The sequence below is a fragment of the Carassius carassius genome, chromosome 24 (assembly GCF_963082965.1).
Source record: "Carassius carassius chromosome 24, fCarCar2.1, whole genome shotgun sequence".
Classification (NCBI taxonomy): Eukaryota; Metazoa; Chordata; class Actinopteri; order Cypriniformes; family Cyprinidae; genus Carassius; species Carassius carassius.
The window spans coordinates 30149833-30166128 of record NC_081778.1 but is presented as its reverse complement, the minus strand read 5'-3'; the positions used below and the strand labels follow the sequence as shown (position 1 = coordinate 30166128).

Below are 16296 nucleotides of genomic sequence, written 5' to 3'. Positions count from 1 at the left end.
GCCCAGAGTCTGATAGAGTGGAAATGAACAGAATTGCCATAGAAATCCAAATCAATAGCCATTGTCATCCCTGTGGATTAATGCACTTTATTCTGATGCTGTTGCAGCAGTGCTAGCCGTTGTGAATGTGAGTATTGTTGGGTAAACAATGGGCGAACCACAATGATCTTGATAATGCATTACAAGCTGTGAACTGTTATGGGTGAATCTCACGAAACCTGTCAACATGTTGTGTTTTAACCTTAAAAAAAAAAAATATTTCGCTTTGAAAAATTAGTAGAATTTTTTTTTTCTTATGTTTTAATGACAGTTGCAGCTCATGTTCCCATTACTGTAATGCAAAAAAACAAAATTATAAAACAATTATATTTTAATATTCTAATTCAGGCTTTAATAAAAAAAAAAAAAAAAAAAAAAAAAAAAATATATATATATATATATATATATATATATATATATTATCATAGTAAAAATCTCATCAGAATCAGACAAAGTCATGGGAGAAAGTCTGCTTAATGCGTAATGAAAATAATGTAAAAATAAATAAATTAAATTAAATAAATTAAAAAGATCTTAAGTAAGCTTAATGTTTTTTTTTTCTTCAAGTGAAGTGAATATTTTTTTCTATTCTAATCTTCAATTTTTATAAAATCTTTTAAAAGTATTTTTACGGCATTATAGTATTATGTTGGAGTCTTTTCAGAATAATCATGAAAAAAAAGTGAAATGTAAAGCATCCAGACTATTTCAGTAGGATCTGTGGAATTTGTTTAATGGTATTGAAAAAAAAATTGTAATGGGCCTAAATATGGGCATTTTTACATGTAAAATCTAAATGCTTTCTCTCAATTTTTCCTCTTGATTTTGCAGTGAAATGTGATCTGGAAATGATTTCATGAGATTCACTCTTAAAACCACACTGCATTTTAAATGAGCAGATCTACTGTTTAAATGCTTAAGGAAAGACAAGTGTTTCAGCTCGGGAGTTGGCTCCAATCACAGTCTATTTCGTCTCAGGGAAGGCCGTTCTTTACCTGCAGGTGTGTGTGGTGATGTAAAGAGTCCCAGGGTGCTGTTCAGGCAGCGCAGGGGCTGGGCCGCTCCACAACTCTCTAATCACTCTGTTTACAGTCCGTATGTGAGCTATTCCCACTGAGCGGCGACCGGTACTTACACTGAATTAGAGTCCGCTCACAGCCTGCTTGCTGTAGGCTGGGTGGCCTGCACGCGTGTGTTGCAATTTTTGGGAGAGTTTTTTTTTTTCTGCTTTTGTTGTTACTGATTTCTCTCGCTGGCATGAAGAAGGAGTGTCTTTCGCTAATTTTAGTCATTACTTCTCAGGTTAGAACAGGAAGCCTCATCTGCCACACTGTTAGGGTCGTCTTTGATAGTTAACCTAGTAGAGGTGACCTTTTAATTTAGTTGAACAGTCTTGTTGTTGAACAGGAAGTGTTGAAAAGATCAGGCCGATTTAAGAACGAACGTCAACTTTTATAGGATTTATTTCATCTTGATACTCCAAACGGTAAGCCCTCCTCTAAAAAATGTTAATGAATGGAGAATCAAACGGATAATTTCACCAGAAAGGATGGGGATTGTTAATATAGTGCTTGTTTTCCAAAGCTACATTGCATGTTTAGATTTACATGCTAACAGGAGCTGTTCATTCTAGTGTAGTGGGGGAACTTTGTGCGTGACTGGTTGGCTAGTCATTCTTAAAGGAAGCCTTATGTGATTGTGTTGATTAGATGGACTGTCATAAACCGACCAGACTTTTTTAAATTTGACTTTTTTCAACGCTCATTCTGAGAAAGCAGCCAAAGGTTCAACAACTGTGACAAAAAGACCAAATGCATTAATGTTATGCATGCATGTATGTGCTTTCTCATGACTTTACTTTTTCTAGTAATTATTGTATTATTACTAAAAAACATGAGCTCTGGAAGTTAAACATTTATTTGTTACAATATTAATGTTGATTTTGTCAATACTGACATTGATATTGATTTTAAATACAGTGTAAGGGGATTAACTTTATATATAAAAAAAGTTTTAAAATTCATCCCTTAAGTGTTGTATGTAAAAACTCTATAACACTATTTTAAATTTTATAATATTGATGCTGATATTTATATATATGATATTTGCATTTGCATTGATATTATTATCTACATATACATGTATGTATGTATATCTATATTTATAGAGTTTCAAAGTTTATCCCCTCTTAAGAGTGTCACTTAAAAATATAAAAATAAATAAATAGATACATAGATAAGCACACCAGATGACCTCAATAAATGACTACCCATTCCTAGCTTGAGTTTTTTTTTTTTTGACCTGGTTAAAAAAAAAAAAAACTAACAGTATATTGTTTATAGCAGAATGTAATTCACCTGCCTTCAGACCGATTTTTCATGCAACACTAAAGAAAGGAGAAAAGTAGATTGCACATCCAGGTTTGTGCGGGGCCCCTCCTGCTCATCAGCCGTCTTTCAGCACACGAATGTTTCCCTGTGATCAAACTTCACCCCTGTGTCCCCTCCGACGACTGCAACAATAAAGCTCCCCACCCACCGTGGCCCTGAAAGAGCAGCTGTGTAGTTGCATAGCAGCAAATAGCCGTCAAATGCCATCTTTGCTCTGGTTTGACATGGGCTTTCCCTCCTTTCTCATGCAATGGATGAAAAAGAAGCTGTAATTAAGACATCTTTAAAGAAAAAAAATAAAAAGGGGGGGCGGGGGGGTAATGAACCCACTTCTCCAACACAATGCAAACAGTCTCTCCATAAGGAGACATGAAATGAAAGATGGCATGAAAGAAGGAAGTACAAACAGTGAGTGTCTGGATAGATACAGAGCGTTTATATGAGACACTCCCGTTACAGAAAGCCAAATAGATGGTTTAGGTCGATAACGGCGTGACACACTTCCTGGGCGCACCGATAAGCCTCATGATGGTTATCTTTTAAAGAGGCTTGTTCCATTACCTGTTGATGGCTCCTGGTGTGTGGTTTGTCCTGCGTTGCATTGGCGTCGTACAGGTCTCGGGAGTTTGAGACGTATGATTAATGAACAGAGCTTTTCACAACATCTCTGTCAACTGTACCCAATATGAGCGTCTGACTCACATCAGATCTCAAACAGATCTTTGATGACTCATGAAATCTTGGTACTTTCATTGCTGCTCATTGCTGCTGACTGTTGTTTCAGATCAGCAATAAAAGAGGCCATGACATTTAAAAACGCCAGTTGACCTACCTTCAGATGTGGTTTGGACCTGGCCTCCTATCAGCATGGCACTATGGTTTCATATTCCACCCCTGCTTTTGGAGAGCATCTTCTGCTCGTCTTGGATACCGTTATGCACTTTTCATTTCTCCGACAGCACAAGCTTTGGCAGTAAAGGTTAATAGTCCTTCTCAAGCGATGTGTGCTTTGGTGAGTGGTTAACCCTTGTCTGGCTGGTCCTGCTGTGCACGTGTTCATGGAGAGTTGCTGGAGAAAGGAGTTTTTCAGCCTGATGCTGCTGGGGAACCTTTAAAAATGCTATATAGTGACTTACTGTAGTTCCCATTTGACATCAAAAAGGTTGCATTTAAATTTTTAAGTTCTGAGCCATATAACTTTTAAAAGAAATGTTTTTTTTTATTCCATATGATGTCATAGGAGAACTATGTAATACATTTCATGTAATTTAAGAACATTTTAAAGTCTCATGTCATAAAAGAGCTTTTTAAAATTGTGTATGATGTCATAGGATAACTTTTTAAAACTACATATGATATCATAAAAGAACAATTAAAATTTCCATATTTTGCCATAAGGCAAATATTTTTAAGTTCAAATGATGTCACAGAGCTTTTTTAAAATCTGTATGATGTCATAGAGAATATTAAGTTCCTTGCATATCAATTTACAATACATTCCATATGATGTCATGGAAGATAATTTTTAAGTTTTGTATGATGTCATAACAGAACATTTTAAATTTAGTTATTATGCTACAAGCAAAAAAAATAAAAATAACATATAAAACCTTGAGAGGATCCTTGTTAAACTCAGTAGGAAATTAAGAAATCTTAATAAGAACAATTTCATATGATATTTTATCCTAGTTAAGTTTGTTCAACTCCACATGAAATCATAGGATCATAGGATAACAATTAAAATGTCCATATTATTCCATAAGAAAATGTTTTAAAGTTCCATACGATGTTAAAGGAGAACCCCATATGATGTCATAGAGAACATTTTAAAGTTCCATGTCATGGAAAATCCATTTTAAATTCCATATGATGTCATCGAAACAGTCAGGTTCCATATGATGTCACATAAGAGCCTTTCTAAGTTTTGTATGAACATTTTAAACTCCATATATTATAGAAGAACCTAAAAGTCCACATTATAGAGAACATTTTAAAGTTGTGATATCAAAGAAAAAATATTAATGATGTCAAATACACCAACCTATAATCTAACATCAAGAACAAATCTCCAAAGAACCTTCCAGTCACATCAAGAACCCTTCAGAGGGAAAATGATTCTTGATAAGAGATGCATAACTGCCTCTGAAGAGCCTTCATTTTTGAGAGCACATCTCTAGGTCTTCAAGATGCATTTGGAAATGCTGAAGCTATCCATAAACTCAAACTCTATCGTACACTGCAAAGCCCCCTGCTCCGCACCTCCGCAGTCCCCAAGTGCTCATGTTATAAAAATGATAAAGCTGACGTACCTGTAATTTAAAAACAGATGGTTTCATCTTTTGAATATTTATAACAATCAAAACAATTTCTGCGCTATGTAGCCAAGGGCTATTAGGTTGTTAAGTGTTGGGTTTAATGAAAAAGAATCTCAGCTTTTTTTTTTTTTTTTTTTTTTTTTTTTTGGAGTGGAATGTATTAAAATAGTAGAAGAAAAAGCAGAGGAGATGAATAGGAAATGTGCTGTCAGGGCAGCGAGGAGACGTGAACTCACTGTGTGGTCTCAACATGCAACTCCGGCTGTAAAAACAGATTGTGAATATGAGTTGCATTCATATAGGGCACAAATCCCCAAAGCATCATCTGCTTTGCTGTCTGCCTCACAGAGCCTCCTGTATGCATTCACTTTCATACTCTGTGGCATTTGTTAAAGGGACATGCATTTTTTAGTTAATATTTGTGCAGAAAAAATTGTGCATGACTCGCATTGCATATGATTTTTGGATCAAGATATGACACTGTTTACCATATACATAAAGCTAAATCGTGCATAGTACAGGATTTTGTTTTGTTGTACTGTGATAAGCATACATTGTAAACGACACCAAATTTTGTCTTGCAGAGTATGATTTCTTCAATTGTTAACAGCACTTACTATGCAAATGTGTCTGCGGCGAAGTGTCAAGAATTCGGACGCTGGTATAAACATTTCAAGAAGACAAAAGACATGATAGGTAAGCCCAGTGCTTAACGAACATATGTGAAAATCCCATCTAAAAAAGAGATGTGTCACTATCTGTCTATGTGTATGTACCTGTCAATATGTCTCTCTCTATCTGTCTGACTGTTTATCAACCAGTCTGTCTGTCTCTCTATGTATGTATATCAATTGATTATTTATTTATATGTCTGTCTGACTATCTCTCTGTCTATGTATATCTATCTATTGACAATTTTTCTGTCTCTATCTGTCTATTTTTTCTGACTTTTATATGTCTGTCTATGTATTTCTGCGTGCCTGTCTGTCTATCTAGTCTTTTCCTTGTCTACTTATTTTTAACGTGCCTTATTTGTTTGTTCTTTAGATTCAGTTAAAATGCAAATCTAACAAATTCCTGTCAAATATAGACCAATGTTTAGGACAAAAAGTGATGTTTTTGACTTCAAAAATATATCTTTTCCATGCAAATAATAATAATAATCAACAGCACTGTGATTTTGAGCTTTTCTAGTGTTCAGACACGCACCTGTCAGTCAGGTTGTTATACTGCAGCTCTTGACATCTGCCTCTTGTTTCCTGTTCACTTTTCCCCCCACTAACACTCTCTCTTTCTCTCTCCACACCTGTGAATGCGTGTGTCGTGTGTTTGTGTGTTCGTCTGCGCAGTCGTGCGCCAGCCCTCCCAGCTGGAGGGCTACCTGGGGACGTGTGTCCTCCATGACAGTCCACGTGCCACCACGTTAGGTAGGTCACGTGACGCACCGCAACCCTCCCCACATTATTATTCATGAGCACATGTGCTCACACTCCAATGGCGGCGACACCGTAACTTTGTGTTAATACCTGACTGCAGGTCGAGATGAATGATGTCAGATGAAGCTATCTTCCATGATAAAAAATGTACACATAAACACATCTGTACACAAACAGTAAACTCTTTTGTTGTGGCTCTAAATGTTTGCCATATCAAAACAAAGGTATTTGTATTGCACTTTTTACAATACACAAATTCAACAGAAATTCCTGTTAATATTTATAATGTCTTCATGCTTTATAGTCGCTTTAACAGATTAGAATTGTACGATGATATAGTTGAGCAGTTTTTAATAATATTGATTTTTAAATTAGAAGCAAAAACAGAATGGTCTGACTGGACTAAATTGATCTGAATCATGACATTGTTGACATTTTAGAGCTGATTCAAAACTGAAATGGAAGACTTTTGCAGCATTAAAGATTCCATAGTTCTCCCAAAAAAGAAAGTTGTCATAATTTACTCACCCTTAAAGGTGCCATCTGTCATATCTGGCAAAAAAATCAAGTCATACTCCACATTCCATACCAGATGGGGGCAGTATGCCTCAATAAAGTGAATTGGTCTACTCTAGAGTAACAAACGAGAAACGGCATAGTCTCTATGCTCCGCCCCTACCATCACAACAACCCTAGAGCATAGCCGAAGCCTATAAGACAGCGGTTCTCAATTGCAGTCCTCGCACCCCACTGCTCTGCACAGTTTCTCTTAGCGCTTTAGACATTTGTTCTATTCGAACATAAGTGCCCTGCGAAGTGGACATCACAGGATATTCAGCCATGATTCCAGTTCGAAGCGAACGTAGCTATATGTTGCAATCAAAGTGCATTGAAGTGTGCAAGACGTGAATTTAAATTGTATTGATTTACAGAGGTATATGATGTCACAGTAGTCCATGTTTAAAGACGCTGCACAGTACAAATCAGTGAATGAATGTTTCGATGTGAGGTAAACTTCAACAGATTTCCCCTGCTCAGGGAGTAGGGAGCAATGAACATTTGAAAAACAGTTCATGCACGGAGTTCATTTCTAACGAGCTGATTATCTGAATCAGGTGTGTTAACAAAGAGAAACGTGCAAAATATGCAGAGCAGTGGGGCGCGAGGACTGGAATTGAGAACCGCTGCTATAAGAGGACGTTTTGCCTCCAGAGGAACGTTGGGTGATGTCAAGTGATTTTGAAACATGACATCTTCAAGCTACTCCCCTTCACCTTTACCAGTGAATATGTTCATATTCGTTTTGTTCATATTACATTGAGTTGTATATACACATTATTTGAATTAAATTAATTTGACAGACAGCATTCTGTCAACATCATTGGTCAACATTAGACAGCTGATGTTGACCAAGCTAGCGCCAACCAACAGTAACCAGAGCTGCCAACTCTCAAGCATTCACCGTGAGACACACGCAATTAACTATTTTCACACGCTTTCACGCCACACATCAATTTTCTCACGTACAGAAAAACCATGAAGCAAAGAGGACACGGAGACCAACAGACTAGTTAGAGCAGGTTACTTATGATATAAAAAAATGGGTAAGTTATAGCTAGCTAATTATCAAACGCAGCTACGGTTAGCCATCGCTAACATTAGCACGTTTATAGAACAGCCTTCGATACATTTCTATGTTATAACTTCCCGAAAAAAAATACACAAACATATAAGGGAAGGGAAGTCGTGGCCTAATGGTTAGAGAGTCGGACTCCCAATCGAAAGGGTGTGAGTTCGAGTCCCGGGCCGGCAGGAATTGTGGGTGGGGGGAGCATATGTACAGTTCTCTCTCCACCCTCAATACCACGACTTAGGTGCCCTTGAGCAAGGCATCGAACCCCCAACTGCTCCCCGGGCGCCGCAGCATAAAAGGCTGCCCACTGCTCCGGGTGTGTGCTCACAGTGTGTGTGTGTGTGTGTTCACTGCTCTGTGTGTGTGCACTTCGGATGGGTTAAATGCAGAGCACAAATTCTGAGTATGGGTCACCATACTTGGCTGAATGTCACTTCACTCACTCACTCACTCATAAAACAAACTTCTTGCGAAATAGTAACAGCATCTAACTTACCAATCCAAAAGAAATGTTGCAAGTTCGGTGTCGAACCTCATTTCTTTCAGGTCCATCAGTTGTCTCCAGCGATTGAAAGCAGTGCCGATGTTTACTCTGGTTCGGCTCCTTTTCTTATCGGATTTGATTTGTGATTCCGAGCGCGGTTGTTTCCCTGTAGCGGGTGGTGGTCTCTTGCCAAGGGCTTCAACCATCCTTCCGCTTGATTGACATCAGGTTAGATTACGCCCACAAGCCGTGCAAGTTATTCGTGTATTGCAGGTTGGCTGGTGGTTATGTTGCCCGCATACCGCCTCCCATGGCCGAAACTGGTATTACGACACCTGTCGGGCCGGGGCTAGTAATGCTACTGCTAATTAAGGTTGATATCTCTGCAGCACTATAACTTGACATTTTTTTAATGACATCATCGCCCTTATTTCTTCCCATAATTTTGATGCGTGTAGGTCATTTTTTTTTATATTTTTACCTCAATTTTTGCACATGGCACCTTTAAAGGGATAGTTCACCTTCAGATGCTGGTCCCCATTGACTTCCATAGTATGGAGAAGAAGAAAAAAAAAACACTATGCAAGATACTATGCAAGAACCCTTAAAGTCGTTCCAAACCTGTATGAGTTTCTCTCTACTGTTGAAGATGGTTAGCAACCAGTTGATTGTAGCCATTGACTTCCAGAGTATTTTTTCTCTGATGCAAGCCAATGGCTACCAGCAACTGTTTGGTTACCTACATTCTTCAAAATATCTTCTTTTGTGCTCAACAGAGGATGAGTGAATGATGATATTTTAGGTTAAACTATGCCTTTTTAAGGCTGTTATTTTCCTGTTTATTACTGTGATGCTGTTTTGAAACAGTCTGTATTGTATAAAGCGCTACATAAATAAATTGACTTGATGACTTATTTTCAAAGTGACATATGTTGCAAACAAGTTATATGTTATTTTGCAATGCATTCAGATTATAGGTTTAATCAGTTCATTCAATCCTTGAGAATCGAACCCATGACCTTGACATTGCTCTATTGTCTAAACTACAGGAATGCGAGGCTATAGTTATGCCAAGGTTTAACTCCCAGAGAACACTGCTAATGATAAAGTGCATGTCTTGAATGCACTCCCTAGTGTAACTGGTTAGTCTTCAGTGGATTGTGTTTCATAAGTGGTCAGTGAGAGGCCGGTCTCACATGATCTTGCAGAGTGTGGCAAGGCGTCTCTAACGCTGTAGTGGTCCCATTCAAATGCAGCCGGGCTGGAGAGCGAGCCCCGCCGTGCCGTGGGGTTTTACCTCCCTCCCCTCAGCCCACATTCTCTCTCCCATTGTGCTCCTAATCCCAGCCTGCTTTGTGGCGAATTCCACAGGAGGGACTCCGGTTCTCTGTCTGTGTCGCCACTGCTGCTGCTGCAAACAGGGCCTGTGAACGCTTTCTTCTAACCTTTTCGATTAGCATGGAAAAGCGTGTGCCTCCAGCAGTTTTCAACACCAAAAAGACAACTGAGAGGCATACCGTAACATCCGAGCACAGGAATGAGAGGGATTATCGGAGAGCTTTGATTATTACCCAGGTTTTTTTTGTTTGTTTGTTTTTTCTTTCCCTCTCACTTTCTGCTGATATTGAAAAGAACAGCCATGGCTTTGTGCTCACTGTCGGTTAAAACACGTGTTTGCGTCCTTGTGTGTATCTCTGAAGAGTATCCATGCACTTAATCTGGTTGTTATCTTCCTGTTGAAATATTTATAGTAGTAGATGATGGGCATTTTTTTTTTTTTTTTTAAGTAATATCTTTCAGCTGAATACCTGTGTTTCAGGAACGGTTTAGTCCTTTAAAGGATTGGTTTACTTTTTTTTTTTTGCTATATTTACTCAGCTTTACATTGTTTCAAATCCATATGGTGTTATTTTTCCATGCAACACAAAAAGAGAAATTTAATAAATCTTCAAGCAGCTCTTTTCAATATTCATAGTGAGCACATCTGTCGAAAAGCTGCAATAAGCTGTGAAATGGACAAAAAAGGCACCCTAAAAGTAGCCCATCTTTTTAAGAAAAGTGACAGATTATGGGTTTAGAATTTTTTTTCTTTAAATTCACACATTCATAAGTGCTTTTTTATTTTTTATTTTAAGATTTTCAAGCATGTTTGCCACCACACCTTATTTTCTATCTGCTCAGAGAGCATGCATGCTCTGGGCTTAGCGTAACACGCTCCGGTTATATTTAGACTTTCCCAAAATTTCATATTAGCCAGCTTGTGTACCTTGTTTTAGAATTAAGAGCATAAAGAGCGATTCAAGTGTACGCCTCTCTGTCTTGTCCATGTGAAGACGTCCTGCTCGTTGCTTGAGCAGAGCACTCACACTGCTGTGTTATTATTGCTCACATGATTTGGCAATGGACATTATAAACTAATTGCTGGTTCTGCCAGTTTATGCAGATACAGGTCACACACTGTGCCCCTTTATTTAGAGAGGTTGTATTGGTTTACTGTAGTAATGGCAGTCTGGAAGGGTTTTGATTAGTGTTTGTTTAGCTTGAAACTCTTGCTTTTTGACTTCCAGTCAAGTCCAATTTGTTATGAAAGTGTTTACTGTTTGATATTGGTATTTTGTGATGACTTCTGTTCATCATAGAGTAGTGATTAGGCAATTAAGCACTTATTTTGAAAACCACAGCATGCCCATTTGTCCAGTTAAGTGATAGTTTCCCTTTTATAATAACATTTATTCAGTTAATTTTTATTCATTCATTTTCAGATTTCATTTCTGAATTTTATTGTGCTAGAGATCGTAAAAGTATCAGTATTTTTTGGTACCAAGTTGATACTAAAATAAAATGAATTTTTATGTAATAGAGTTTTGAATTGCATTTTGAAAAGCAAATATGTTTTTATGAGGTAATAATGTAAACACCAACATTTCATCTTTAAGTCAGATCCTGCGCATTAGACCTAATAAACTTGAATCCAACAACACAATATTGACAAGAAAAAGAGAAAAGCACATTCCGTGTTCTCTATCAAAGACTGTTTACATATATAAGTACTTGAAACAATATTTACTTAAATAAGAAATGTCTGCACTACATGCCACTGATTTAATTTGTTCATATTCATAATAATATATTTTTTAAATAGAGTCGGTTCAGTAGCATATTAGATGCAGTGGTATCGAACTTAGTATCTAGAAACATGACATTTCACTGCTTTTGGGATCAAACGTTTATTATTATTATTATTATTATTATTGTGACATCCCTAAATATATTTTATTTTCCCTAAATGTTTTAATTGTATGTACATTTTTTATTTTATTTTATTTTTATTTATATTGTATATATTTTATATTTATTTATTTTATATAATATATTATTATTTATTGAAAATGATGTAGAGTAACAATTTTGTTATTGTAAAGTTTTATTTCTTATATGCACATATATACATATATATAAAAACTTTTTTTTTTTTTTTTTTTTGCTTCCTCTTCTTTGTGTCCACTTTTAGCTGAGATGGACAGCCTGTCTGATCTTTCTCCACCCGGAACCAACCACCTCAGCTTCAGCCAGCAGCCCATCCCAGGCAGCACGGCCGAGCAGTCCCCGTCCCCGGTGCCCCTGTCCCACAGCAGTCAGGCCCCCAGCCGTGCCCAGCTCCCCAGCCTGCACCCCGGCTTGGTGTCCACTCCCATCAGCCCTCAGCTGGTGAATCAGCAGATCGTCATGGCTCAGATCCTCAACCAGCAATACGCCGTCAACCGTCTCCTGGCCCAGCAGTCCCTGAGCCAGCAGTACCTCAACCACCCGCCCGTCAACCGCGCACTCAACAAACCGCTGGACGCACAGGTGTCCACCAACGCCGAGGTCTCATCAGAGATCTACCAGTGGGTCAGAGACGAATTGAAGAGGGCGGGAATCTCCCAGGCCGTATTTGCCCGTGTAGCCTTCAACAGGACACAGGTACATTTATTTGGATTATAATATATTAAACATTTGTGATAAAAGTGCTATTTAAGATAAACATACTAGATGGGGCAACATTTTTTTGCAAAGTTTTCTAACCCTGGTTCATCAGCTATAAAACCCTAGCAAGCGGTCTACATAATAATTTGATTTTTTTTCTCAGTCATTATTTATTTTTGTTTTAAAAATTGGCAAACAAACAGTTTTTTATATTATTGAAAGAAGTCTCTTATGCAACGCATCATGCTGATTTCTAAGATATCATCTTTTTTGCACATTCCCATAATGCACTGCAACTAGCAGAGTAGAAGAAATGCAACCAAAACAGCAGATACATGCCTTCAATACTGGAAAATATTGATAAAAATATTCCAGTCTAGTTAGTTTGATGGCAATATTTTGTTTTTCTGTCTTTCTTTTATTGGGATATAGCAAAATAGAGGAATTTTCAAGAGGTGATTTAAATAGTTCAGTCTGAAAAGAATTCAAAGTAATCTTTTAAAATGATTGGGTGATTTTGTAAAGAATCTATGTAATGTTAAAAAATAATGTTAACCTTTTTTTTATTTCTTTTTACTTATCCCGAACAATTATTTTTTTAAAAAGTCAATGGAGTTAAAACAAATAAATCAACAAAAAGTAATATTTCCTTTTTTTCTTACAATTAAAATAATAATTATTTTTAATTGTGATTTATTTAATAAAACATTTAAAAAAAATTTATTTTAATTATTTTTAAAATAAAATTTGAGTATTTAATTAAAACAATAAAACAATATTTTCTTATACTACAAAAATACTGTCCTTCACTCTTGTCTTGTTCAAATTTTAAACCTTTGAGCTTTTATTTTGGTGGAAATTGAGCCCTTAAAGCTGTTGCTCTGTTGGCATTCGGTTTATATAATTGTTTTTTTTTTTTAATCTAGTAAAATGGGTAGCACTGGCATATGTTGCACTTCCAAATGCACGTTACAAGAGACCCAAACTCACAGCGCTTGCAGAAATGGAGCATTTACTGTGAAATCACCAAATAATGAGCTGCACAAGTGTAAATGAACACAGTGCTGTATATCGCTCTGAAACTCACTGCAAATATGTTTATTGAAAGTGATTTTATTTTGATGTTTTGTGTAGGATGCTGTCTTAGAAGGCAGCTGTATACGTAGGTGGTGTCCAGTGAGGCAGATCACTAGGATTTGGAACAGAGCCATTAAGAATGTTGTTTTGGTAGATGTGTCAAATTATTTTGTTGATGATTATAAATGCTGAATCATATGCCCAGCTCCGCCCCAGCTCCATACATTAGCTGTGACATGTTCATGTGATGCTTGCCACTACACGCTCTGTACATCATTAAAATTCACCCTGCCTTGCTAATATAGTGACAGCAGAACATTCACAGTTAGATGGTTTATCTGCTTTTGTTTTGGGATCAACACAAAGTGCCCAATTGTCAAGTAAATGTAGGGTTATCAGGACAAAAAGCAGACGAGCACTTTTCTTACAGATATTGCATCTCATCATTCAATCAGAAACTTTACAAATCATCAGCTTCCTGGCAGGAGTAACTGATCACTGACTCATGTCTTTTGGTTCGCACGCGATCTGTTGTCAGCCCTGAGCTGTGACAGGACACTTATTAGCGGTGTAGGCTAAGGCAGATATGACTATTGTTATTGTTCATTCAAATTATTACATTTTCCAACCAAAAACTCATTCCTCACTGCTTGTGCTGTGTCATTGTGTATGAAGGATACCTCAAATTGTGCAGCTTATTCAGCGAGGTGTGTAGATTTACAGTTTTCCCTCAACAGGCAAATTCACTTTTGAAAGTTTTTGAGAATTCACTATAAAACATTTGGAAAATATATATATTTTTTTTTTACTGATACTAGACAAAATGGCCACAGATTATTGTCTGAACAATATATGAGTCATCTGCTAAGAGTGGAAATCATCATTTATTTATAACAGGGTAATATGATGATTTTCTTCTTCAGTTATTTTTTAGATATAAAAAATGGTCATAGAATTAGGTTCAGATTTTTATTTTTATTATTTTTTTTCTAATTCTAACCAAGAAGGCATTTATTTGAGCAAAAATACAGCAAAAACATTCTTATTGTGAATGTTTTTTAATTTAAATCTTTTCTATTTGAACATTTATTCTTTCACAAATAGAATTTTATTCGATTTTTTATATAAAAATATACGTCTTTATTGCAAAATACAATTATTAAATAACCCTAAAAAAGGTTCATTACTAGAAAAAAAGAAGCTATAAATATGCATACAAATGTATTTTATTTCAGCTAGTTGCCAAGTCAGCATTTCTCATTTTCATTTAATTTAAAGGGAACTCCTTTTTTTATTATTTTGTACTGTTCTTGGATGTCTATTTATAATGTTATAAAACACCATTATGTAGATGTAATAGGCCATTTTGACCGTCCTCGTCAGAACGCTCTTTTAGAATAGACATGGCAGATTGATGACTCGGAAGTAAAAGCTCCCCTCTATGATTGGCTAACAGTTGTGTATGTTTGACAGCCTATATTCTTCATAGATGGACGCTGCTTGTGATTTAGGTTAAAGATGCACAAATACTCAGTACATATTTAACATATATAACAAATCGATAGTGAACACATAATAAAAACAGTTCCACACATTTGAGTGCTGTGACATTACTGTCGGATCCAATATAGACTTACAAGTTCTTACTGACGTGGTCTGGATTGCAAAAGGTTGTGGTTTCAATTCCCAGGGAACACACATACTGGTAAAAAAAAAAAAAAGTGTAGCCTGAATGCACTGTTAGTCGCTTTAGAATATAAACGTCTGCTAAATGCATAAATGTAAACAAGCAGTGATGTTAAATCGGTGGGCGAGGCTAAACAAGCAGTGGGGCTAAACATGCAGTGATGCAGAATCGGTGGGTGGGGCTAAACATGCAGCGATGTAGAATCGGTGGGCGGGGCTTAACAGGCAGTGATGTATCTGTAGGTGATTAGCCACACTATTACATTATAAAGTGGCACATTTGACCTGTTGTTTTGGCAGATTGGCTTCAATATAAGCTGTTTTTAGACTAACAAGGAAGTTTTGAGTTCAGAATTTTTAGATTTCTAAAAAGATTTAGATTTTTAGATTAGAAGTTAAAATACTAAAATAGTTAAGACAAAAGCTAAAAACTAAATTGTAAAAAATGCTATACAGACATATAAAAAAAACAGTAATAAAAAAATAAAAAAAAGAAACACAACAAAATTTCTGAAACTTTAAAGTGTAAAGTGAAAACATAAAATATATGAAAAAACATCTACATTTTCACAATCTTAATTTTCACAAAATATATTTGATCAGTGATAGTAAAATTACACTGCTGAAAAGTTAAAGTCTTGATGGTAATAATATCTGTACCATATTGGGAAGTAAAATATCCTAATACTTTGTCCCTGTCTCAATACATGAAAGCGGCATGAAAGCCCCTCAATTCCATCCGAAAGCCTTCATGACTGTCTGCCATCATCAGGTGAGACAAAGAGAGACGCCCCTGGCCATGTGCCAGCGGCGGGGGGTGGGTTTTGGCTCTGTCACCGCAGCACGCATGAGCGACTGTTGCTGGAGACAGCGGGAAGATAATGTCTCGCAACATTCTACATAAAACCCCCCTTTGGCAGGAAGTGACTTTGATGTTGTGTTAGAGCGATAGGAATCTATAGGAATCAGAGGCCACGTCATGACAGGCGTGTTTGCACAAATTGGCCTTTAGTTGCACTGGGAAGAATTTGCAACATGCATTTTTATTTTATTTTATTTTTTTCCACAGAGCCCTTAAATATTAATTGTACATCCATCCTCACACGTGAATCATGGCTGCAGTGGTGGAATGTCGTGGCGTCTCAGAGTCAAAAGGTTTATGTGGGTTTGGTGGCCCAATATTAGGTTTTATCATGCAGTTCATTAACCTTGATGGTGTTTGATAGTATTTGATCGGAAGTGTTGCTGACTAATCCTAGTATAGCAGCCT

General features: G+C 36.8%; 1 protein-coding gene across 4 annotated transcripts in view; it reads left to right on the top strand.

Moving 5' to 3' along the window:
- Positions 1-16296, top strand: part of LOC132103422 (DNA-binding protein SATB1-like) — a 56284-nt gene that overhangs the window by 16464 nt on the left and 23524 nt on the right. For 3 of the 4 annotated variants that reach the window (XM_059508516.1, XM_059508514.1, XM_059508515.1), the window contains exons 6-8: positions 5329-5440; positions 6094-6171; positions 11809-12260. In XM_059508516.1, coding sequence (XP_059364499.1) covers positions 5329-5440; positions 6094-6171; positions 11809-12260 — 642 coding nt within the window. The remainder of the gene's footprint in view (positions 1-5328; positions 5441-6093; positions 6172-11808; positions 12261-16296) is intronic. The other variant, XM_059508517.1, reaches the window with a different exon arrangement.